The sequence below is a fragment of the Natator depressus genome, chromosome 7 (genome assembly GCF_965152275.1).
Source record: "Natator depressus isolate rNatDep1 chromosome 7, rNatDep2.hap1, whole genome shotgun sequence".
NCBI lineage: Eukaryota > Metazoa > Chordata > Testudines > Cheloniidae > Natator > Natator depressus.
This window is the reverse complement of record NC_134240.1, coordinates 111118830-111146021: the sequence shown is the minus strand read 5'-3', so window position 1 is coordinate 111146021 and position 27192 is coordinate 111118830. Positions and strand designations below refer to the sequence as shown.

At 42.0% G+C, this 27192-nt stretch overlaps 1 protein-coding gene across 2 annotated transcripts in view; it reads left to right on the top strand.

The window, feature by feature from the left end:
- Positions 1-27192, top strand: part of ATRNL1 (attractin like 1) — a 990764-nt gene that overhangs the window by 62895 nt on the left and 900677 nt on the right. For both annotated transcript variants that reach the window (XM_074959279.1, XM_074959280.1), the window contains exons 3-4: positions 21596-21679; positions 25796-25909. In XM_074959279.1, the coding sequence (XP_074815380.1) occupies positions 21596-21679; positions 25796-25909 (198 nt within the window). The remainder of the gene's footprint in view (positions 1-21595; positions 21680-25795; positions 25910-27192) is intronic.

The following is a 27192-nucleotide window of genomic DNA, read 5'->3' as shown; positions in this document are numbered from 1 at the left end:
AGTACGCATTAAATGGATTAAAAATGGCTAACGCAAAATGTAATTGTAAAGCAGGAATCACTGAGTGGGTGTAGTTCTAGTGGGGGCTTGCATGGTTCTGGGCCTTGCACTACTTAATATTTTTATCAATGACTTGGCAGAAAACATAAAATAGTTACTGACAAAGTTTATATCTGATTGGGGGGAGTGGTAAATAATGACTATGACAGGTCACTGACACAGATGTGGATCGCTTGGTAAGCTGGGTGCAAACAAACAATATGCTTTTTAGTAAAGCCAAATGTGAAATCATATATCTAGAAACAAAAAATGTAGGTTGTATATGTAGGATGGGAGATTCTTTTCTGCGAAGCAGTGACTCTGAAAAAGACCGGGGTCATGGTAGATAATCTGCTGAACATAAGGTTCCAAGGTGACATGGTGGCCAAAAGGGCTAATGTGATCCTTGGAGTCATAAACTGGAGTATAGAGGCTATATTATCTCTATTTGGCAACTACTACTGGAATACTGTGTCCATTTCTGGGTGTCCAAGTTCAATAGGATGTCAAATGGAGGAAGTAAATTGGAGAAGGTTCAGAGGAAAGTCATGAGAATGATTAAAGGATTGGAAAAACATGCCTTATAGTGAGAAACTCAAGGAGGTCAGTTTGTTTAACTTATCAGAGACAGTTAAAGGGTAACTTGAGCAGCCTATAAATACCTACATGGGTAACAGAAGTTTTGATAATTGAAGGCTCTTCCATCCAGGAGAGAAAACTATAAGATAAATGGCTCGAAACTGAGGTTAGACAAATTCAGACTCTAAATATGTTGAAAACTTTAAACTGTGGAAGTAACTAATTATTGGAACTTTACCAAATATTGTGATGGATTCTCAATCACTTGAAATTTTAAGATGAAGATGGGATTTTTTTTCTGAAATATGCTCTAGTCTAGCTCAAACAGGAATTAATTCGGGGAAGTCCTATGGCCTGTGTTGTTGGAGGTCAGACTATATGGTCAGTGGTCCCTTCTGGTCTTTATAATCTATTAAACCTTGGAAAGCTACTCACTGTGCCAGGTCTCTAAAATGGTGTGAATTAAAAGGTTCAAGAAGGAAGAAACAGCAGAACAGAACTTTCAAAATGTCATGAGGCAAAAAGTGTACTTTTTTTTTATATTGTGGTTTATGGATATGCAGTATATTCCTTAACAAGTCCAGTGGTTATTAAACGCCTCTCCTTGGCCACAGTATATAATAACTTGTGAAAGCAATTTATTTCTTCGTATACTCCTTTATCATGAGTATTGTCTTAATTATCATCATTGTACATTGAAGATCAATAGCTTTATTCAATTACAGCAAGTAAAAGATACATTGTTTTGCTGCACAAGGCACAGAATAGTTTACGTTTATCTGAAAAAAAATAATTATAATTGGAATGAATTTAGAAAACTTTCCTATGATAAGGACTACTGGAATACTTGCTATTTACTGACTGGTGAAAGGAATGTAGTAGTATCTTGCCAGAATTGTTTCCTTCCCATTCATTGTTTGTCACCTAGCTGGCACTTGACACATCAGCTACCACATTTATATGTAATGTGTATATATCTTATGATATACTTTCTTTTAAGAGAATAATTTCATTACAGTTCCTTTAACTTTTGCTCAGCATCCGAAGACATTTATTTTATAGTGATGGTTCCTCCGGATACAGTCAAAATTTTGTTCCAAGCTGTGTGATATGTTCATCTATTTAGTTCAGTTCTGCAACTGAGCTTTTCAAGTTACATCTTTTAAAAATCTCTCTACTTGGATTTGTCATTTATAAACATCTGGTATCAGCACAGCTGCAATTGAATAGCTTTTTCAGTGTGCTGCATTATTTACTCTTTTTATTAAATACTTCAAACCAGGAACATATTGAAACTCTCAGCACATATTGTTCCTTCCTTTCCTTACTCTAACTTTATTATTGGGGGATACATAGGAGCCAGAGAGAAAACAAATGCGGTAATGTATTTGAACTGTATATCTGTAACAAAGTGGTACAATACAGAACTGATATTTCACTTTGAATCCATTTGGTTCAGACAGATTTAGTTCAAGAAAATAAAAAGCACAAATAGCGACAAACTAGATTTTCAAAATTAATTTGCTCGTACTAGTCTGAAGTGTTCCGTATGATAAAGAAATTGGTTTTTCAAAATATTAAGTCTCCTGCGAGGAGCTTTGGGAATAAATGATTTTTCAGTTCATTGGTAGTTCCAAAAAACTGAGGAAAATTTATAGTTTGAGTTAAACTGAAGCCGTTTTCGGTTTTTTTTTTTGGAGGTTTCATTGAATCCAAAAGGTCAGAAAAATGTAATTTCAGATTGACTAAAATGTTTCATTTCAGGTGGTATTAATCTTTTTAATAAAAGCTAATGAAATTAAGGGATAGAGTCACAAGGTTTGGAGCAGGGCTCCCACATCCCTGATCAGTGCCCTAACCACTGGGGTGTTGGTTATAAAGAGAGCCTGGCTCTGAAGCAGAGTCTCGAACTCAAATCTCTGCCCTTCCACCTGGAAGCTATAGGCTATTTAGCTGCGGGTGTGTCTGTCTCTACTGTTAAAGCTGTTCAGATCTGTGTAAAAATACTTGAATAGTCATTGTGCCAGAGAGTGAAAGAAAAGGGACTCTCTAGTCCAGTGGTTAGGGTATCCATCTGTAGGGTGGACACCCAGGTTTCACTTGCTGTTCCTGTGAACATTTAATTACTTATACAAAGTGGAACAGCTTCAACAGGAGAGATTGAGAGAGACCTACCCCAGCATACCCTATAACCTGGTGGTTAAGGGCACTCACCTGGGAAGAAGGTGGAGAAAGCTAGTTGGGGAGAGGCTGTTTTAGATTTGATTTTGAGAGATAGGGAGGAACTGGTTGAGAATTTGAAGTGGAAGGCAGCTTGTGAGAAAGTGATCATAAAATGGTAGAGTTCATGATTCTAAGGAATGGTAGGAAGGAAAACAGCACAATAAAGATAATGGATTTCAAGAAGGCAGACTTCAGCAAACTCAGGGAGTTGGTAGGTAAGATCAAGGGGAAAAACAATTCAAGAGAGTTGGCAGTTTTTCAGAGAGACATTATTAAGGGTACAAGACCAAACTATCCCACTGCGTAGGAAAGATTAGTATGGCAAGAGACCACCCTGGTAAACCAGGAGATCTTCAATGATCTGAAACTCAGATACACTGATAGTGCTGCCAGCCTCAGAGGGGACTGTTGTAACGCTGCACTTGCAGTGAGATTCGTTATAGTGTCACATGTAACTTGTGACGGCACTAAAATGGAGTCTTTAGCCTAAAGGATATGCTACAGATGGGAGGCCAGTTGAACTAATAAAACAGACTGTTATTAGAGGACTTAATTTACAGTAATTGTGTTAAGACGAGCAACATAGTCAAATCAGCAATTGCCTCGATCAGCACTGGTTCAGTTTCAGCAGTTTTCTTGGTACAGACCTATTAGGATGGAAGACCAGTGAATTATGACATGTTTACCAAGGAATGCCGCTACAGAGTTGGTGATCATGTGGTTGCCATAAGATTTGGTGGTGCCATAAAATTGCCAATGATGGATGGAGATTGAACATCCAGCCAGAGTGATGCTCAAACTGCAGGGAGGCTATATCCCTTTGGGATTTGTCTGGATGATAATGATGAAGTATCCTGTCAAGGTTCCTTCCCCACTCTGAACGCTAGGGTACAGATGTGGGGACCTGCATGAAAAGCCTCCTAAGCTTATCTTTACCAGCTTAGGTCAAAACTTCCCCAAGGTACAAAATATTCCACCCTTTGTCCTTGGATTGGCCGCTACCACCACCAAACAAATACTGGTTACTGGGGAAGAGCTGTTTGGAAATGTCTTTCCCCCCAAAATACTTCCCAAAACCTTGCACCCCACTTCCTGGACAAGGTTTGGTAAAAAGCCTCACCAATTTGCCTAGGTGACTACAGACCCAGACCCTTGGATCTTAAGAACAATGAACAATCCTCCCAACACTTGCACCCCCCTTTCCTGGGAAATGTTGGATAAAAAGCCTCACCAATTTGCATAGGTGACCACAGACCCAAACCCTTGGATCTGAGAACAATGAAAAAACATTGTTTTCTTACAAGAAGACTTTTAATAGAAATAGAAGTAAATAGAAGTAAAGAAATCACCTCTGTAAAATCAGGATGGTAGATACCTTACAGGGTAATTAGATTCAAAACATAGAGAACCCCTCTAGGCAAAACCTTAAGTTACGAAAAAGATACACAGACAGAAATAGTTATTCTGTTCAGCACAATTCTTTTCTCAGCCATTTAAAGAAATCATAATCTAACACATACCTAGCTAGATTACTTACTAAAAGTTCTAAGACTCCATTCCTGGTCTATCCCCGGCAGAAAACAGCATATAGACAGACAGAGACCCTTTGTTTCTCTCCCTCCTCCCAGCTTTTGAAAGTATCTTGTCTCCTCATTGGTCATTTTGGTCAGGTGCCAGCGAGGTTACCTTTAGCTTCTTAACCCTTTACAGGTAAGAGGAGTTTTTCCTCTGGCCAGGAGGGATTTCAAAGGGGTTTACCCTTCCCTTTATATTTATGACATATCCACAATGTGCTGGGCCCTCTCTGCCCAAGACAACATAGTTCCTGTTCCAAAGAGCTTAAAATCTAAGCAAGACAAGCAACTTTCAGAAAGGGGAAAGGAAGGATAACTCACATGATCCGAAAGGATTGTGTTTTAAATAAGTTTCCTTTCCAACACAACATTGTTCATAGAGCGAAAAACCCAAGGATTAAAATTGCAAGAGTTGAATGGATAGGAAGTGAGTTAATAGATGTGAGAAGGGCTTTTGAAGGTGAGGACAAGAACCATAAACTTGATGCAGTGGAGAGATTCAGTTAGTGAGAGACATGGTCCTAGAGTTTGGAAGAGGGCTGTTTTGGGTGTTGGGGACATATAAGAGAAGAGGATATGATAATCAGATGGGAAATGGTGAGGGCCTAAATTAGTTGTAGGAGTGTTAATACCAATAAAAGTTCAGATTTTTAGAAATGTTATTATGAAGCAAGAAGTTGCATGGTTTGGATGTATGGGACAAGGAGAGAGGTCAGAGCACTAATTGGTTGACTATATTATACTTAGAGTTGGACATGAGTTATAAATTCATAACCAAACTTCTGAAAAGGTATGCAGTTTGAATGTTTTATATTGGTTCAGACTCATCTGTAGGTATTATGGGCCTGATTAAGAAAAAAGATCTGAGTGCTTTGCTGAATTTAAGCTTTATGCCTCATATTTTGGTCTGTCTTCAGGTGGTGGTATTTTCCCAAGTGATTGGGAAATTTTGGAGCTATGATTCATTGAGTAATGTATTTGCAATGAAGAGAAATTGAGATAAGAGCAAAAAAAATCCTTTCCAAAATAGGGGCTTATGCTAGAATACATTGTGGAATTATTATTAATGCAAGAATATATAAAAAGAACTAATAGGCATTTTCTGAAACACCTATCCATAATCTTAATTTATGATGCAGTAGAGTTGACTAGGGGACCCAAATGGTCATATTTCATCCTAATACCTTAGAAATGTAAGCAAGAATACAGAATTAAAATAGGAAAATTACAGTTGCAGGCCTTATCCAGCCCTCGGAGGTGTGGCAAAACGCCCATTGTCTTCAGTTGAGCTGTATGGGACCCATAACCCTTAATCTTTTGGACATTTTATTGTTTAGTTGGAATGGGAATGGAAAGAAAACCTGTTTAGAATGTTATCCTGTTCCCTGAAAAAGGACTCTGCTGCACAGTACTTAAAACTCGAGTGGATTAGGGTAGTAAAAATAGTGCCACTTTACAGAAAACGTTTCGCTAAATGCTTCACTTGTCCAATTATTTAACTACAGTAGTTAGTGTATCATCTTAAGTAAAACCTTTTTTTTTTCAAGCTTATCAAGAATTAAAGCATTACTTTTTATGTTCTACTTAAACAGCAAAACTGTGTGCAGACTGTAAAACTGCACCATTTATTTGTGGAACTGTTCATTACTAGCGTAACTTTCTTGTGGTGAACACATTTAAATTAATGTGAAACTGCATCAATAAATTGGGTGAGGTGTGTGTAAAGTTAGCTGGCAGTATAGTTTCTGTGAAGTGAATTAGTTTTTATATGTGGTATTCATGAATGTGTCCATGCAAAATAAGTTTAACGTTGTCTCTGTGATAAAAGTAGAACTTTAATATGGTTTTTATATATATATAAAATAGCCTACTGATTCCTATTTAATTTTTAGGTAAACATCTCAGCTGATTGAATACAGATCTTAGAGAGACAAGATGTGTGAGGTAGTATCTTTTACTGGATCAACTTCTGTTGGTGAGAGAGACAAGGTTTCGAGACCTTCTGCATACAGTACAGGGAAAGAAATAGGGAAGACTGCTTTATTCTTAGTGAGAAAAATTGCAAATGAATGTAGTTTGTGCTCTTCTTTTAAACAATTTTCATGAATGCAGTGTAGATAAAAATCCATGATCTCTTCTTTGAGTGATGGTCCCTATGTGTATTACACACGTGGGTGCGCATGTGCACCCATGCCTCTGAGTCTGGAAGTGTTTCCAAGAAATGTTTGCACATGTGTGTAGTGCATCTCCTCATGCTCCCAGCTGCGGGTATAAGAGGTAGTGTGGGTTGACGCCACTCCATTTCCCTCTCACCCCTGCATGGCCTAAGTCAGAACTCCGTTAGGTTTCACGAGAGAGTTATTCCTGCTTGTATATACTGTACGTTGTAGATAATTTTAGTAGTTTTTAGAATTAGTTAGATAATCTTGTATAGTATGGAATGGTTAGTGTAGTAGATCTCTTACCCGGTCCGGGGATTGCACCCACCCAGGGACTGTGCCTGGGATCCCAGGATTCAAAAACTGTGTCTCCTGCCTTCACTCCTTCTCTGTGAGTGACGAGCACCAGCATTGCCTCTAGTGCCTGGGCGAGGCGCACATTTCAGCACGGCACACTATCTGTAATACCTTCCCACCCAGGGACAGGGAAGCCTGTGAACTCTGCCTCCATAAATATCTCATGGAGGAGGCAATGCTACTCTGAACGCACTTGGATCCCAGCCTGGGAGACATCCCCCCCCGCATAGGGCAGCCACCACCGACTGCAAGTGCCCCTCTGAGCACCGCTCATGGTATGGAATTGATGGTACTGAAGCCCCAAAACCAGTCCCATCGTGAGAGAAAGAAGCACTCTCATGGGCACAAGAGCAGGTCCCCGCAGAGAACTGCTCATAAGCACAGTGTTCCGTCCCTGAGCTGCACCCAGTTGGGTGAGACATTACATGTGGATTCCGCGGTACTGGCAATGACATCCACTTTGGCTGGAGGACAAAGCCAAATGCAAGTGGGTCCTTTGGTAACAATGGTAACCCTGGTACTGAAGCCTTAGGACTGCTCACCTATGTGCATGACACTGCCTGCTCTGACGGTATTGCCTCATCTGCCAGACAGGCTGACCCTGCAGATTCCACCAGGTCCCTCTAGAGTCTTGCTGTGTGCCCCCCAGACCTCGGGCCACACACAGATGTTCCTCACATGGTGGAGGTGATTACTCTGTCTCCTCTTCTCAGGTCCTACACTCAGCTGGGACATCCTTATGCGTGAAGATGAATCCCTGTTCCTTCTGAAGGAGAAACCCATTCCTCATGCACTGCATTGCAGCACCCTGGTACTGATGGTCCCGCTGATGATGGTATCTAGGTTCACCTAGATTGGTGAGGCCTCATCTGGAGTACTGTGTCCAGTTTTGGGCCCCGCACTACAAGAAGGATGTGGATAAATTGGAGAGAGTCCAGCGAAGGGCAACAAAAATGATTAGGGGTCTGGAACACATGACTTATGAGGAGAGGCTGAGGGAACTGGGATTGTTTAGTCTGCAGAAGAGAAGAATGAGGGGGGATTTGATAGCTGCTTTCAACTACCTGAGAGGTGGTTCCAAAGAGGATGGTTCTAGACTATTCTCAGTGGTAGAAGATGACAGGACAAGGAGTAATGGTCTCAAGTTGCAGTGGGGGAGGTTTAGGTTGGATATTAGGAAAAACTTTTTCACTAGGAGGGTGGTGAAACACTGGAATGCGTTACCTAGGGAGGTGGTAGAATCTCCTTCCTTAGAAGTTTTTAAGGTCAGGCTTGACAAAGCCCTGGCTGGGATGATTTAATTGGGGATTGGTCCTGCTTTGAGCAGGGGGTTGGACTAGATGACCTCCTGAGGTCCCTTCCAACCCTGATATTCTATGATGGAACTATCCTCCAACTCCAAGGACTTGTCTCATATGGTACCATCCCCGAGGCCACGCAGGAGCCCAGACCTGCGACTCAGACTTCCCTATCCTCTGGCCTACAAACTTCTTGATGGCCTGGTACCGCTTTCTGTGGGGCTGCTCCAACCAGACCCCTTCTTTTGGCCCTACTTTGGCCCTGGGATCTGTACGAGAGGTGCCGAGAGCCATCCCAAGGGTCCTACCAGACATCCCCAGTATACCTGCCTGCACCATCGGTATGTGAAGAGGAAGATATTGAGCTGGTTGGCTGGCTGGCACATCCTCATTGCTGGATGAGGGAATCATCTCCCTCCCACTCCCTCCGCTGGATGATCACTGGCAATATCAGGACCTGCTGTAGAGGGTGGCCGCAAATCTGCAGATTCTATTGGAGGAAGTCCAGGACCCACAACACCATCTGCTGGAAATCCTCCAACCCCAAGGACCTTCCAGAGGTTGCTTCCAATCAATGAAGCCATCCTGGAACCTGCCCGTGCAATGTGGTACACACCAGCTTTGTATGGACCCACACCTAAGTGAGCAGAGAGATTGTATTTTGTGCCAGCTAAGTGGGCTGGCTTTTTACATACCCATCCTGCTCCCAACTCCCTGGTCGTTCAAGCAGCTGCTGAAAAGGCACAAACAGACAGCAGCCGCAAAAGTCCGTTCTGCCTGATAAGGCGGCCAAGAGACTGGACCTGCTGGGCAGGAAGGCCTTTTCATTTGCAGGTCTTGAGTTTCGGTTATGAACTATCTGGCTCTGCTGGCCAAGTCTGATTTTAACACCTAGGACAGGCTAGCAGAGGTCAAGGACATGTGGCCCTCCAGGCTACAGTGGATGCGGCTTCAGTCGCTAGCCACCAGTAGAGTCATGCAAAGGGACACATGGCTTCAATCCTCTGGTTGCCCCAGGGAGGTCCAATATATGATTGAGGACCTCCCTTTAACAAGACTAACCTCTTCAGAGAGAAGACAGACAAGTCCCTCCATTATCTCAAGGATTCGAGGTCCATGCTGCATTCCCTCGGCAACTACGCTCCAGGTGCCAGACGCAGGCACCAGAGGTAACCCTTTTGCCCACGGCTGCATATGTCGTACCTGGAGTACTACCAATGCCCACAAGAACCCCTGTGAAAATGACAACGCTCTCAGAGACTTTGATTCTCTGCTTCCACCACTACCACCTCTGCGACTGCCTTCAGTCACAGGCCAAGGGTGAATTTTGATGCTCAAGTCAAGAACCGCGAACCTCCTTCGATGCATGTACCGTGCCCCACGTAACCTTTTGGGGCCATCTTGCCCTGATCACCCACAATTTGGGTGAGGCCACTACAGACCAGTTGGGTACTAGAGATCATCCACCATGGATGTCCACAGAGTTCCTCCTCTTCCCACCTTATCGCCTTCCCATTCAATCCTCCACCCACCCCCCAAGGGATCCCTCCCACCAATTACTTCTCCAACAAGAAGCAGATGCTTTGCTCCTCAAGGGTGTGATAGTGTATTCCTCCTCGATACTGGGGAAGAGGCTTTTACTCACCATCCTTCGTCATCCCCATTCTCAATCTTTGGCTGTTAAATACATTTATCAGGAAGTCCAAGTTCCAGATGTTTACACTGGTATTGATCATCCCCTCCCTCCACCAGTGTGTGTGATTCATGGCTCTCGACATGAAAGATGCTTACTTCCACGTGGACAGCCACCTTTCCACACAGAAAGCTTCTCTGTTTCAGGGTGGGACAGCAAAACTACCAGTTTTGGGTCCTTCTGTTTGGCCTTGCAACAGTGCAAAGGGTGTTCACAAAGGTCTTTGCCCAGATCCAGCACCTAGGCCCCTACCTGGACAATTGGCTCCTTGTGGTGGGATCTTGGCAGAAGGCGCTCTGTCTGTGATCCACTGTCTTCACAGCCTTCTTGCATCCCTGGGTATCTGCTTGAATGGAGACAAATCTGTTTTGACCACACACAGACAATAAACTTCATAGGGTCAAGGCTGGACTTGATTGCAGCATGAGCTTTCCTGCCGGCAGACTATTTCTCAACAATGAATGCCCTCATCACTTGCCTTCACTGCAGGCCCTGCACTACAGTCCACCAATGCCTCTCCCTCCTGGAGCATTTGGTGGTCTGCATTCACGTGATGCGTGGCTCCATCTGTGCTGCCTACAGGCTTGGCTTCTCTTCACCTACAAACCCAGTAGGGACTGTATCGACTTTTGGGGTCACTGTCCTGGTGCCTGTCTTGGCCTCCCTCATCTGGTGGTACGACCTATCCAAGATCACAATAGGCACCCTCTTCAACCTTCCCCCATCACAAGCCACCATTACAGCAGACGCCTCCCTCGTGGGGTGAGGTGCCCACTTAGACCACCACATAGTGTAGGCAGTGTGGATGTTGCGGGAAGCGAGACTACATATCAACATATTAGAACTCAGGACAGTCAGTCTTATCTGCAAGGCCTTACTTCTGTTCATATGGTCCTGTCATGTTCAGCTTCTCTCCAGCAACATTACTGTTGTGGTATACATCAACAAGCAGGGGAGAGCCACGTCTCCTTCCCTCAGTGCCGAGTCTTTTCAGCTCTGGAACTGGTGCATCAGGAACCAGGTGACACTTCAGGCTGCGTACCTGCCGGGTATCCAGAATTCCCTGGCTGACAGGCTCAGCAGAGCCCTGAATCTAGACCACAAATGGGAACTCTGATACAACCCTCAGCGGTCTTATTGTGGGGCGTCTGCCCCACACTGGCAGAAGGGGGGTTAAAGCAATCCCGGGGAGGCTGCACAGGAGACAGCCAATTAGGAAGGTTTAGAGAGACAGCCAGTAAGGAGCAGGCTGGGCCATATAAGAAGCACTGCTGAACAGAGGCAGAGGCAGTCATTCCTTGGAGTTTGAGGAGGCAGGACTGGCTGCCCTGAAGGAGGGAGAAGAGACAGCATCATGGTCCGAGCAATGCTGGGCGGGGTCAATGGAGCATGAGTGAGCTCCTGGTTGACCGCTGCCAGACTGAGACCCTGATACAAGGGCAGAGAAGGTGCTAGGGCTATGGGGAAGTGGCCCTGGGAAACAGACGGCGAGGGTTGGAGGTGACTCAGGGCTGGGCTGCTGGCTAGAGGGTCCCTGGGCTGGGACCCAGAGTAGCGGCTGGTCCCGGATCTCTCCCCACCCCCCTTGGCCCTATTTGCCGCTGAGGGGAGTGGCTAGACCCTAGACTGCAGCCTGCCACTGAGGCAAGTGGCTGGACAGAGGACAGCCAGCCCTCCGGTAGTTGGGGGAGAGAACTGAGTGGGGGCACAGCCAGAGGGCTTTGCCCAGAAGAAGACACCACTGGCCCGAGAGCGACACGGGTCCTGATGACAGAAGTGATGGCAGCAAGACGCCACTAAATGAAGGCGCACCAGTGAACCAGAGCTAATTTCCAGGACAGCCAGCAGGAGACACCAGAGTGGTGAGTTGTGCCCCATCAGAGCTCTTCACATGATGGGACACTCCTCTTTGGCATCTTGGTCTCTCAAGTGAATTGGAAACTCCCCCTCAGTTGCTCCAGGGGGGCTCTATGTAAGCATGCTCAAGGCAATGGTTTCCTCCTGTTTTGGAAGGGCGACCTCTGCTACATCTTTCCTCTCATTCCCCTTCTGCTGTATGTTTGTCGCAAGATTCTGTGTGATAGTGGCCTACTGGCCGTGCCAATTCTGGTTCACCAATCTCCTGAGGTTCTTTGCCTCACCATACGTCTGACTCTGCACGCTCCTGGATCTCCTTACACAAGATCGGGGCAGATTTCGACATCCCAGCCCAGGCCCTCTTCACCTCACAGCGTGGTATTTGGATGGACATTGAGTATAGACCATGCATGCTCCACCCTGGTTTAGCAAATCCTCACCCAAAGCAGGAGAATGTCCACCAGAACCTGCTATCACGCTAAGTGGAGACGCTTCCTAGAGTGGGCCCATTTCTCACATGGTGACCATTCCATTTGTTCTGGACTACCACCTCACCCTCAGAACATCGGGCCTGGCTTTCAATTTTGTCTGATTATGCCTGGTGGCACTTAGCACTTTTCTCCCACCATTGGAAGGCTTATCCATCTTTACACACCCAGTTACTGTGCACTTCACAAAGGGCTTGCTCAACATCTTTACACCAGTTGTGAAGCCCACACCCCCATGGGACCTTAACCTTGTTCTCTCCACCCTCATGAGATCACCCTTTGAACCCATGGCAACATGCTCTCTGACCCACCTCTCTCTGAAAGTGGGGTTCTTGGTTGACGTCACCCTGGCCAGACAAGTCAGAGACCTTACTGTCATGATGGCAACCCCCCCTACGGTATTTAACAAGGACAAGGTCTCCTTAAGACAGCACCCCAAATTCTTTCCTAAGGTGGTTTCTGAATTACACCTCAATCAATCCATCCACTTGTCTGTGTTCCATCCAGAGCCACAGGCCTCCCCCACCAACAGGGCCTTGCACTCCCTCGACATTCGACGAACCCTGGTGTTCCACCTGCACAAGGCGCATCGAAGTTGCTGAAGCTTTTCGTCACTATCACAGAAAGGTCAAAGGCACAGGCCATCTCATCCTAAAGGATCTCTAAATGGGTCTCAGGGTGCATACTGGAATGCTACAGATGCTCCGACCTACCCACTCCCGGGCGAGTGACGGCACATTCTACATGAGCACATGTCACCTCCTTGGCTTCACTAGTGGATGTGCCATGGCAGGACATCTGATGGGCTGCAACATGGCACTCTAGCCACATGTTTACGGCACACTACACCAAACACACACAGCAACAATGAATGCAACCAATGACCATGCTGTATCGCAGATGGGTATTTCATTAGCATCCTTGCACCCACCTCGATACTCCTCATTGCTCACAAGTCACCCACATTTGAAATACACACAGGGAACAACACTCAAAAAAGAGGTGGTTACTTAACTGTAATGGGAGGTTTTTTGAGATATGTGGTCCCTATCTGTATTCCACTACCTGCCCTTCTTCCCCTCTGCTTTGGACTACATTATGCAATGGTAAGAGAGGAAAGAGAGTATAGTCAACCAACACTTACATTCTCTCAGTTGGGAGCATGTGGAGATGTGCGTGCAAGCCAATGGACACTGCTAGGAAACACTTCTGGGCTTAGATGTATGGTGCACATGCATACCCACGTGTGGAATACAGATAGGGACCATGCATCTCGAAGAACTTCCAGTTACAGGTAAGTAACCTCATTTTTCTGGAAAAAATATATATATATTTTAAAATTTAAACTGGGTGTTTATTATTTAAACTATAGTATTCTCTCTCTTTCTTTTTTTTTTTTTAAATAACCCTGTTTCAAATGAAATCAGAATTTAATACAAAACGGGTTAAGGCCTAAACTACTTATAATCTCTTAAAACATTTAAATAAAAAATATGCTGAATACCCAAGCCTCTATCAGAAAACTTTGAGTTAGACTTCTTTTCTATGTAAAGGAAGAATCAGGGGGAAAAAATCTAACTTTTGAGACTAAGCTTCATAAATGTGGCATAATCGGTCACGTAGTATATTAAGGATTTATTTTGTTGAATAAAAATAACTGTTTTATGCTGTTTTGTGTGTTTTAATTAAATTCCAGTTACCATCCTAATGCAGCTTGACACAAATCATGAGCAAAAAGTAATTATCTAGTAAATAAGCCATATATTATTCACCATTTTCTAACATACTGAAAATGTACAATTAATAAGAATCTGAAAATATTTAGATATAGAATTGTTTAAATAAATGTATATTTTAGTGTTGTCATACCCTCCTAGGTAGCAAAAAGATGTATGAAATCTAGTGTAAAGGCTGTATTTAATGGTAACTCACTGTGTTTTAATGTTCTATCAACCAGTGATAATGTACCTTTCTTTAGTAACTAACTGAAGTACAAATGGGAAAGTTTGTAAATCCAGGCTTTTCCACCCTGCATGAATGGCAATAAATGTCTGAACTGCGGAGATATGGAATGATTTTTTCAGAGCCCCAACCATCATCTTACAAAGTAAGCATAGTGCTTTTTATTTTTTCCCCTAAGAGTTGAGATGGCTTGATAGTACATGAAAATATCATGCAGTCAATCTTTGGCAACTGGCCCACAGCCAGTCACAGCAGGAAGGATGATAGTATTTTGTTTTACAGGCTAAAAAAATGCATGTCTGCTTAAAGAAATAGTGAAAAGGGCATTGTCTCCCTCATCAGGGACAGACGGCATTGGATTTGGGTATCTCTTGGTTTTCATTTACAGTATAAAGAGTGACACTTTTTGAGTGGAGTGACAGATTGGTGAATGACTTCTGTAGACCCCTATGTGGCTAGAGCTTTAAGTCCCTATAAGTAAAGACAAATTGTCAGGCTGGTTCTGTCCCCTAATTAATTAAGTAAAAGACTGGCTTTCTCAGTCAAATATAGACTGCAAAAGGATAATACCCCAGGAAGCTATAGAAGAGAAAAAGACATCGTACACAGCAATATGTCATTTTAGTATGTTGTTGAATTTAGACCAGTCCATACAAAAGTTATGGATGAATTCAGCACAGAGCAGTAGCAATTATTCTTACTAAAATTTGTGTCATTGTAAAAGGCTATTTAACTTAAATAGTGTATAGTAGAAAGATAGCGTATTAAGAGACCAAAACATACATGAACTCATTTAGAAAGGCAATTTTTCAGTCAAACCCATAAAAACAAGGAATTTATGAGGAAACTGAAAGAACATCTGTCTCTCCAGATAATTGTATGCACCTTTATGAACTAGAAACCTTGTGACCAATTTGATAAAATATCAAATGTCATACTTACTGCAGAACTACATTGTATGGGGACATATCATTTCATACTTAAGATGGAAGGTAGCATACAACGGTAGATGGAAAGTGAAATTCCGATGTTCCTGTCCAGGCTTCTCTATGGCTTCTATTGGGCCTTTCAGACATGCCCTTGTCCTGTGAGATCACACCATCAGTGGCATGTCTTGAGGACAGCACAACTTCAAATTAACCGAGTATTCTGAAAAACGCGACCATATCATTCTGTCCCATAGAAGAACCCAGGAGGTAGGATGATATGACCATTTTCATAGATTTATAGATATTAAAACTGGAAGACACTTATTATCTAGCTGATCTCCTTTGTAATACAGGCAATAGATTTCACCTGTTTGTTCTTGCATCTAGCCGAACAGTTTGTGATTTGAACTACAGCATACTTTTTGGAGGGACATCCAGTCTTGATTCAAAGATGTCAGGTGATGGAGAATTTATCCACAACACTTGGTAATCTGTTTCAGTGGTTAATTACTCACACTGTTACAAGCTTGCATTTTATTTTCAGTTTGAACTTTGCTGACTTCAGCTTCCAGCCACTTCATCTTTTTCTGCTGTCTGCTAGATTAAGGAGCCCTTTAGTATTAGATATCTTCTTCCTGTGTAGGTAATTATAGATTAGCTCTGTGGTTGATTGATCTATCAGTGATTATTTCTGAACGGTTTTAATTAGTGATACAACACTGCCTTTTCTCCAGAAGTTGGCTAATCAAGTTTTATTGGCGTACATAGCTTTTCTCTTGGACAATTTCTTAATGCTTTATAAGTTTTAATGTATTCCTATTTAATTGAATGATTAGGCTGTGTCTGTGAATGCTGACTTGCAATCTAAAATGACAGTAGTTTAACGTTTGCTGTGAAAGTTATGCATACTGTACCTTCTAGAAAGCTTGCTCTAAACAGCAGTAGCATCCATGGGATTTGATGATATTTTGGAAGGAAAAGGATGCAAGGGAGTTCAGTGTAACACTGGAAACACGTATTCAGGCATGATAAAACAGAGTAGTGTTGTTGTACCCGAAACAAAAAAATCCTTCATCTTATCATTTCCACTGACATTATTACAAAGCAATATCAGACTATTTTTTTACAGTGAAGTGGAATGGCTTCATCAATGGTTATCTCCCTTTTCCAAGAAATTGTTTATCAAAAAATCATCAACTTTTGTGTGGAACGGGAAATCGTTTGCAGTTTATCAGTGCCAGAGGGCTGGATGTAAGGGAAACAGCCCTTATATGTTACCTTCCTTAAATTTAGAAAACTACCAGGAATACACTGGCACTGAGTGTAAATGAGTACCACTTTTATTTCGCAGTATTTAGAGTAAAAATAAATTTGTTGCAGTCTGTTGTATAAGTAAACCTAGTATCTATGAATGAATTATATAACAGTAATACTAGCGTTTCATTACTTGGAGTGGAATTTGATATCATGCTCCCTTTTATTTCCAGAGGGTTAATGTTTTAAAGATGGTGAAAGAGCACACATCCAAACGTAAGCCCCATCCTGTAATTGGATTTGCACTGGCACAAGGTTCCATCTGAGCAGAGAGCAATTAATTTCAGTGGTGCTCTGCTTGTGTGTGCTGACCCAATTTCAAGATCAATAATGCAGCATTTATGCCTTTATGCTCTATTAGAGAGACAAGATGGTAAGTTAAATGTCCACTTCAGTTCCACCACTGCCCAAACAACTGAATAAATATGTATCTTATGGGTAAAATAGCCAAAAGCAATTGTGCAAGAGTTTTCTCCTGTACTTACACTTTCTGGTATACAGTTTGTTTATCTGGGGGCAAAAGTTTAGAGTTATAGGACTATTATACCACTGTATTAATATTTGTCTATGAAAAGACACCAGTTTAGTTCCTACTCAGCTGAAATCTATTAATCTTTGCACTCCATCCAAAGAATGTATACAGACTCAATACCAGCAGTCTGAGTTTAATCTCTTCTTGTGTTAAACAGCCTGATCCTACTCCTACGGATGCCAGGTTACACTTCATTATGGTTTTATTTGAGAACACCTAGACTGTTGTGGATTTGCCAGTCACTTTCTCAGGCCAAGCTCACTGTTAGTTCAGTGTGACTGCAGGATCACATCGCAACTCTGAACCACAAAATAATGAAGAATTCGCAGAAAATTGGCCATATTTTTTAATTTATCTGAAATCAAGCAATAGAAGTTTCCATTTTGTATGTTAGTACCAGTTTTCTGCCTTAAGGCTATTTCTAAACCACATATAGGCTTCCGTTTTGACCCCCTCTACAACCCCCTCTACTGTGGATACCTCCATCCCCGGTGGCAAGTACAGGGCAAACGAGAAAAGAAGGGAAAGGAGAACAGGGGCCAGGCACATGTTCGCACTGTTTCATGCACCTTTTTTTAATTTTGGAAATGTTTTTGTAACTGGTGTATGGGTGTTGTCATGGCGGCTGGTCTGCCTCGCAATGGGTAACTTTTGTACTATTTTAACACGATTATAAATAAAGCCTTTTATGTCATCAAGAAAGGTGTTTGCTGCCATTGCAACTCATCATACAATCCTGATTTGAAATAACAGAGCTAAACACATGATCAGGAACAATTTGGAATTAATAACCTGCTCCTCGATGCAGGTAGGTAGAGCAGTTCACACTTCAGTCACTTCCTTGTATGAATCCATACTGTGAATCATTCCCCCAATTCATAATTAAGTATGTCTTTCATAAGTACATTGCATGGAAATCAAGTTCTACCCTTCTCCAAGCACTGTACCAGTCCCAAATCAATTAGCCTCCTCCTTCTCCTGCACTAGCACATTTATAGTGGTCCTACCCTCTTCAGTTGAGCCATGCAAGTCCATAATGTTGGAACCCAAAACATCCCTCACTTCTGTTTGCCTGGGTGCATCCAGCTCCAGCTGTGGTTGGTATACTTTCTGGCTAAGTATACCGATTCAACAGCCCCTTTCTGTCATAAGTCCATTGGGGGACATGGCTTATCTCTGGCTTCACAAAGATTGTGAAGAGCCCAAGAAGCCACAGTGATGCAGACAGCATTAATGACACTAGTATCCAAACGGGCCTGTAGACCTCTCCAATAGGATTTCAATCTGCCAAAGCACATTCAACAACCATTCTACACCTGTGAAGAGTGTAATTAAATAGTATTTTGCCAGGGCCTCTGAAAATCTAGGTACAGTTTCATAGGCCAACGCAAAAGGGGTTATGTGGGATCCCTAGAATAACGGTGGGTCAATAGCTCTGATTATGGTGATGTCATTTGGTGGGAATAGTGTCCCAGCCTATCCACGAATGTAGACTCCCAATCAGCAAAAAACCCTGGCATCATGAATTTTCCCACATTGGCATTCATAAAACAACCTTGAGACCATGAGGGCCTGCATAAAAATGGAGTAGTACCCTTTGCAGTTCTTGTGTTCATGTGCTCCGTGAGGAGGGTAAACTTTGGGCATATGAGTGGCCCCAGCGCAGTTTGGAAACCGCTTTTTCACAAAGCCAGCAATTACCTCTGGAATATCTTTTATGCCTGTCACCTTGGGATAAACCACACTCCTGATTACCTCAGATACCTCTGCCATCACTTTACCCACAGTTAACTTTCCAACACTAAACTGGTTGGAAATGGACCTGTAGCGGTCTGGGGTAGCCAACTTCCAGATGGCGAAGGCAATCCTCTTCTGCACCGGCAAGGGCGCCTTCATGTGTGTGTTTTTATTCTGGAGGGGACAAGCTGCTTGCAGAGCTCCAGCAATGTAGCTTTCTTCATGAAAAAGTTCTGGGCCCACTGCTGGTCATCCCAGGTCTGCATGATAATGTGGTCCCATTAGTCTGTGTTTGTGGTCCTGTGCCAGAAACGCCGATCTATGTAAGGGGCATCAGCAGCTATGTTGAGTGCACTGAGCAGTATCAGACAGTGAGAGTCTGCTATGCCAGGATACTTTTTATCCACTGCTGCGTCCTGCTGCTCCATCTGAAGGTCTGTGCCTTTGGTGAGTCAGCAAACATTGCCGAAATGTACACCAGCATCTCATGGAAGCTCTGCATGTTTCCTGACACACGCATGAAAATGCAAGCAAGAGAACTTTTTGAAAAGGGGTTGTCTTCATGTTGTGTGTCCGGCTGTATTGGCAGACTGTTCAAATCTCCTGTAACATGCAGGGTGAACAGTAAAATTTTCCCCACAGTCCACCCTGGACAAAGGGCTAGAGCAGCTGCATTGTGAGAGTGTGCCAGGGGGTCTGGGATATGGTTGGTTTGACTTGACTCTGTGTGCTGCTGTGTGGATGCTAGAGCCCCAGTTTCGAGCCTCGGTTAGAAAGTTCTTAACATAGTGTTAAAAAGAAGTATTGTAAGTGCTCTATTCCAGGTTCTTTAACACTGTTCAGCTGACTTGAGTCCCATTAACCTGGGCTTACATTGCAATGTAGATATATCTTGAGAGGCTGGGAAACAGCTTGTTACTGGCAAGGGGGCAGTAGTAGATGAGACCGGTAGATGCTTGGATGTGGCCTGCAAACAGTGTGTGTTTGTGTGTGCCCGTCTGAATAAGACAGACAAAAGGATTAAACTCTATCTGGGGGTTCTGCTGGCTTGTGCATGATGTGGCTTGGAGGAGCTCCACCTTCTGACCCCTGAATTAGGGGTTGAATTTGGAACTCTTGGTTAATCTTTTGCTTGTAACTTAAAGCAATCATGCCTAGGGTAATCACAATGTTTGTCAGCTCTAGAAAAACAGTCCCTCATTATTCATCAAACTCTTGTGGGTGTTCATGGGAAACCACCAGGGGTTAGAACCTGCAGGACCTAGAGCTCAGAGTGCCCACAGCACTTCTCTCTAAGCACATTGTACACTCAGCTTGCTACCAGTAATCTAGGGAACTGGTTACCACAGTACTCACAGCGACTCCTTGCAGAGAAGTCAGTTACAGGACTCAATAATTGGCTGCTGGGGCAGGGGAGAATTCTTGCTGCAAAGGCAGCTGATTGAGATGCTTATTTTTCCCCACACTCTGCTGCCCATATTGCAGAGCTTCAGTGGTTTTCTGTCTCTCTACGTTTATGAAAAGATAAAAGCACCTTTTAGCACCTCCTAGGTGCCTTTGAAAATCTTTCAAAATTAATTAATTATTACAGTTACATCAATTCCACCCAACCCCACCTCATCACCAATAGCCTGGCAAAAAAGAATAAAAAGTCTAAATCACCACCAACCACCTTGTTAATTCTCCCCTAAAAGGTGGGGAGGACAGATGGGCATTGCAGTGTGCCTTAAAGATTAGCAAATTTCAGACTTGGCAGACTGAGGGAGTGAATTTCAAAGATAAAAATTCTCACAGATACCTCTCTAGCAGCAACACTCTCCTTTACATAACAAGGATTCTGTATCTCTGATCTCAACTGCACTTCCAGGTGTTTATAGTCTGAAATTTGGAATAATAGACCTCAGTGATAGGGTGGTAGAGGGGCAGTTAGGAGTTGAGTTCTTGAGGTCAGTTCAAGTTTAAATGTAATTCATTTTCAGTAAAAGTTGTAGACTACTTTTTGCACATGTACATATATGGGCAAATTCAGAGATGATGGTCACGGTGACATAAGAGATCCCTGTGCATTTACACTGCTGGTGAGAAAATTTAATTGTTTTCCCCCCAGTTGTAACCAGCTTAAGACTTCCTCAGATCTACCTATATCCACTCTACTACTTCTTTGTAAGGGAATTGCAAGTCACACCTTGTTCTGGCTCAGTGGCATGTAAGATAAGAATGGAAGCATAATAGTTCTAGCAAGAGCAATTAATATGTATGTATGTGTTCTTCTGATTTTCTTAATTAATCATCACTTGTAAAATGTTTTTATATTGTATTTAGTTGCCCACTGCCACTCTGAATTTCAACTTTTGTTCTTTCTTCTGTGATAACTTACGCCTGCTCTTACTCTATTTATCAGAGCTCCGTTTATTTCAGTGGAACTATGACAATCTTCCGCAATGATGCTATGGGCTAAATTCAGAGGCATTGCGTAAGGTTTAATTTGTGTCATCTTTCTTTACACTCTGCTAGACCCACTCTGTGAAGGGCAGTGTAAGTTGTGTGTAATGTTTGCACACCACAGAGCTAGAAGAAGGTGCAAGTTAAAGTAGCTTCTAGTAATATTTGGGGCAAAGGAAACAAACTGGTGGTGATGTAGCACTAACTGTGTTCCTACTTTTATAATACACTGAAACAAAAGATACAGGATATGAAGCCTGAGATTATTAAACAAACGTATGTCACCTCCGAGATAAAGGTTCTGATTGTCACCTCATTCAAACAGAATCTGTAATTGGGTGTTGATATTTTTATGCTACTGTGCTTCAAGAAATATCTAAGGTTTATTATATTACTGTTTTTTCTCTTTTAGGTTAACAGAACCCTCTGGATATTTAACAGATGGACCAATAAATTATAAATATAAAACAAAATGTACATGGTTAATTGAAGGATAGTAAGTATATATTTTAAATAGATCTAACTGTCTGATGTATGATGTGTTTACTCCAGTGCTTTAGAGAGCTAATCTCTAAACAGAACAGAGCTATATGTTCTTTTTAAAAGCACCTAGATGCTAAGCATACAGGTACATTTCTTCAACTTTTTAACAGTAATAATTATTTAAGTTAAAAAGCTAGGGTGGGATTTTTAAAAGTGGTCAGAGTTGGGCTAACTTTGTTCCCAATGAAGTCAATGACAAAAGTTGGGCCAACACTGCATGTTTTTGAAAACCCTGTAATAATTTTTTATTGCCTGTTTAATTATTAAACATGTTGTGTGCCCCATATATCGTCACAGAACCCTGTCATCAGGAGTAGGTTAAAGTACAGAAAATATCCAAAGGCCAAACTAATGCCATTTAACTGGAAATATGCCCAGCAGGTGTGAAGGAGCTGAAGGTGAATAGCCTGAATGAGTTACTTTGAAGAGTAAAGAAACAGCAGGATCCCTCTGAGGAGTCTTTATATACATGTAATATAAACCCCAATATTTTGAACGTGTATAATACTAGAGGATCTCTTACAAAACATAGCCGTCGTATACAGTGGATTAATTCCTTTTACAGTTATGTTTATAAGGGCATTTCATATGTGGTTAAGTAGCATAGCCTCTGATTTAAGAATCCTGGGTTGAAATCTTCATAATACCTAGATTTACACTCATAATAAAATCACTGAACAATATAGCACACCTTGCTTCCAGTTGAAAGTTTTGACTTAGCACTGTCTCAGCAATATGCCATTAGTGTGTTAAAATTCAGGACTAAAACTTTATTAGCTATATCATGGAGTCTGAACTTTTTTGCATCTCACAATTGTCCTGCTGTGTGGAGCGGTTCACGACCGTGAGTACCTACCTCTGGGCAAACTGTCAGAAAACAGGGCAGATTGCCCAAGCTGGTGGTGTGTTCTATAATTAGATTTCACCAAGCCAGTAACAAATGTGGATTCATGGATTAATATTACCAGTCTTACCATGGAGTCACAAACAGTCCCCTTAGACTCTCCAGTCTATCTTGCCATCCAGACAAACTGGACTTTTGTGCTAAAATGGTTATTTACATGAAAAATCACATCAAATTTGGGTTGCTTCCAGTCCCAAGGAACCAGTAACTTACCCCAGATCAATTGGTACTCTAGATCTGACACCAAATTCTAGCCAATTCTGTAGTAAAGTAGCTGAAGGTTTATTAGCTAAGGAAAGGAAGTGTGAGAGTTATTGAGAAGTTAAAGCAGATAAAATATCCACAGATGAGTCACAGTTTGTAATTCCAAATGGAGGCAGTGGCATCATAAACTGCCAGTTTCCCAAAAGTCTTTTCAGGGCACCCAGATTGTCTCTGGGGATCTTTGAATTTAGTACACTTCCCTATAACAGTTGTAACAATCGAGAGATCCAGGATCTTTCCTTGAATGGATATTTATAGCTTTTTCTCACAGAAAACAAGCTGACAGTGTCAGTACCCACATGGGCTTTTTCTTTGATGAAGAGTGAGGAATGCATTTTGAGTCTTTGACCTCTGATCATCACACACAATGACAACTGGCTTTGAAATGAGCCCTTTAAAAGAAAAGTTCTTCCTTGGCAATCCACAAGGCTTCTTTTTCGTTTGATGGGTTATTTAGTGATGGGGGTATACACAGTGTAAATGTTTGCTACTACATCATAATGGGATACAGATAAGTGAAAAAAGTGCATGTAACATCCCAATAGTTTATATGAAGTTTAAACACCAAATACACTCTCATACATTGAACAATCACTATGATCTATACCAATGCACAAGTGAATTGGCCTAGTCTCCCATGTCACAGCAAGATTTCAAATATCGGCCAGTGCATGAATGTCAGTTGTCATGTCAGAAATTTGAGAGTTTCAATCCTGTAACAAGTGGTGCTTTCATAAATATTTGTTTTAAAAAAAGGCCTTTTTCTATGAGGCAAGATCTGTGGTGGTTTTGTATATTTTACAATACTTTGTTTTGACTTCATTTGTGAAAGGCTTAGATGCTGTTATAATTATTTTGAGACAGTCTTGAAATAACAGTTTTCGAAGATAGCTTTTTTTCTTTCTGCATTTGATTTTCCCCACCCCTCAGGCTGATTTACAAACAAGACTGTGCCTAGTTCTTATTTCAGAGTAACAGCCGTGTTAGTCTGTATTCACAAAAAGAAAAGGAGTACTTGTGGCACCTTAGAGACTAGTTCTCTAAGGTTCTTATGTTATCCACTGGTCACTGTGTGTTATGTATTGTCATTTGTGCCTGAGCCACAGGGGATATGGCTCTATGACAGCTCTCAGTTTTAGATAGTGGCTCTTTAATTCAAGCTCTGTAGAATTCTGCTTTGGTGCAGATGCAGAAACAGTGAGACATGCACACTATAGGCCTCAATTTTATTTAAACTATTAACAGGGAACCCTATCCCCATCCAAGTATCTAGCAGAGCTGTGCCAATGTGGAGTTCAACCAGGCACCATTGACCCCGTGCATCTATGAGGGCAATGCACCCTCTAAAACCTCAGGCCTGCCCGTGTACCCTGGCTAGTAGCCAGAGCTTGAACCCTCCTACAAACAGGAGATACGAGATATGAAATATAGAAAACCACATGCTGTACGAGACATGGAAGCCTACCCCTTCACCATGCAATGTCATGCTTGAGTCCAATGCTCTAGCTGCCTATCATGTTACGTAGACCACACATCAGATCCTTTATTAACCCACCATCTTCACTGGAACCTGCCAAATTGTGATGACTGTAATTTAGACTCCCAAAGGAGAACTCTGGGATGCCACGTGGAAGGTGAAATAACCCATGCAACAGTTTGCCGGTATTGCCATATGGCAAAACTCTGGTGCCAGACTCCAAACAAAAGATTAGTGATCAGACTAGCCCCTGGCATCATAGAAAATAGAGCATTCTGGATAAGAGGGGCTGAAACAGAGAACCCAACAGCTACTTGTCTCAGCCACTCACCTCCCTTTCCCTTACTCTGGCAGGCAAGAGCCAATCAGCTGGTTCATCACGACACCCCTGTTCAATGGCAGCAGGAGTGGGTGAAACAGACTCCGGTGCCCAGATGCAGTGTGAGAGAGCCTACTCCCCGCCTCAGCCTGCAGCATCGGGAAAGAGGGTGAATAGACTGAGGGGAAAAGAAAGCAGCACCTTCCCCCTCTCCCATACACACATGCTGCAGGCCATCGGGATGGGAGAGGGAACAGGGTGATCACATTTAGCATTGACTTAGCTGCTGTTGGTTGAGACTAGGGTGACCAGACAGCAAGTGTGAAAAATTGGGACAGAGGGTGGGGGGGTAATAGGAGCCTATATAAGAAAAAGCCCCAAATATCGGCACTGTCCCTATAAAAATCGGGACATCTGGTCACCCTAGTTGAGACCCCCACTCAGCCGACCCCACTCCAGAGGATGTCTTAGTTGCTTCTGGCATCATCAAAGGCACCTGGTTAGTGAGGTGAGCATTTACCTCTGGAGGTTCTGGTTCTATTTTTGGTACATTGACCAAGATGGAGGTAGTCTCATGATAAATCCTATTGAAGTCCCAGATGTTGCATTGTATTCCCTTTGAAGTCACCACACATTCCTCCGTTTTATGTTGGAAGGCGCAGTATTGTTAGTCAATCAACAATCTTTAGTATTGACATTTTAATATAACATTAAATTTTTTTTATTAGTACCAAGTTTTGTAAAACTTTATCAAAGCCTAAATTTTGGGGATTAAACATTGACAGTAGCCCTTTTAAAAACCTTATGGATAGTAATATCCATTGGTGATTTTAATAATTGTAAGCATGACTTTTAAAATAGTTTAAGATAAAAAAATTAAATAATTGGCTGGTTTTAAATATGGTTTTATACCAACTTTTGTCTGCATGAGTTATGATTAGTACTTAAAAAGACTGACTGTTTGTATTTAATAATGTAATATTATGATGGTATGGTTAATTTTATTATACTCCAAGTAATTTTTATTATATAATTGTATTATGAGTCTATGCTTTTGCTAAACAATAAATCACTGTAATGTGCTCTTATTGTTTTCTTCTTTCAGTCCTAATGCAATATTAAGATTAAGATTTAATCATTTTGCCACAGAATGTAGTTGGGACCATATGTATGTTTATGATGGAGATTCAGTATATGCACCTTTAATAGCTGTATTTAGGTGAGTATTTTTATGCAATAGTTCTTTAGTAGTAGTATTAGTATAAAGTATTATTAATGTGAGGAAAAAGTAGCACTAGAGGTTTTAATTTGCTATTGGTAGTTTGCTGTCTCTCATTAATATTGGTTGAAAACATACACTGTTGGTCGAATAAGTTGCCAAATGGGAATACAACATAATAGCACTTTTGCCTTTGAGTAAGACAAAATTTCTCTCCTGGCTTATGTTCAATGCTGACATTGCACTGGAACGTTAATGCTAATATGAGTGTCATCCTAGCTAGAGTGAATTTCCAGTAGATTCCTGATATCAACTGAGGGTGGGTCTTTTGTTTTTTTGTTTTTTTTAATGGAAGTGGGGGACTGGCTGGCAAAGGAGGGGGGAAATTGCTTGATATAGTTAAAGGGAAATCACAGAATTTGTGACTTACGCAACAAAGACATTGTACTGCTTATAAGACATGAAGGATATCCATTAAGCCCATTACAGATAGACAACTGAAGCCATCTCTTGAGGGACATTGGTGTGGAGGCCGTCCCAATTACCAGTTATACAGGGTCTTTTCTTTGCCCAGCAGAATGGAAAGTATTGTGACTAAAATTAAAAAATATGGCTGGGTAGTACTTAGCGGCCCTGGAACTTTGAGATATCAAAGCTCAGAAGGATCCCCAGACTTGTTAACAGCGAAAATACAAAAGGGCTTGATTGCTCTATTGTTCTCATTAGATAATATGAATAATTATAATTGGATCATCTCTGAGTTAGATATTTATAGGGTGCCACTTACCATACTGTCTAGGCTGCTGTGGGCAACTTGCAGGACTAAAAAGTTATGAGGCACTGACATATATCAGAACTGTTGGGAAGCTTTTTCCTCAGAGTCCTGTAGCAATATGTAGAAAACAATGTTAAGAGAATCCTTTTGTGGAAAGAAAAGTAAGTACATAAAAGTTTAGATGTCTATAGTCATGGTCCTATGGGTACAGAATTATATATGTTGTTGATAAAACAAATATATTTAGTGAGTCAGTCTTTCTACTTTATGGCCCTGATCCTGCAAACATTTAAACTGTGTTTGTAGTCTTGCAATATCAATTTCCCTGGACCATTAGAGCAGGATGTGGGGTAGAAAGCGGTGATTTTAAATTGTTGGACACTAAGTACATGTGTTTTAAAAACTACTAAAAATAGACCAGAGAAAAAAGAAATGGTCCTTGAACTCTTAATAATTGTTTCTCTTAATGCCAACTCAGGCAGGTGACTGCCACTATTTTAGTCAAAGG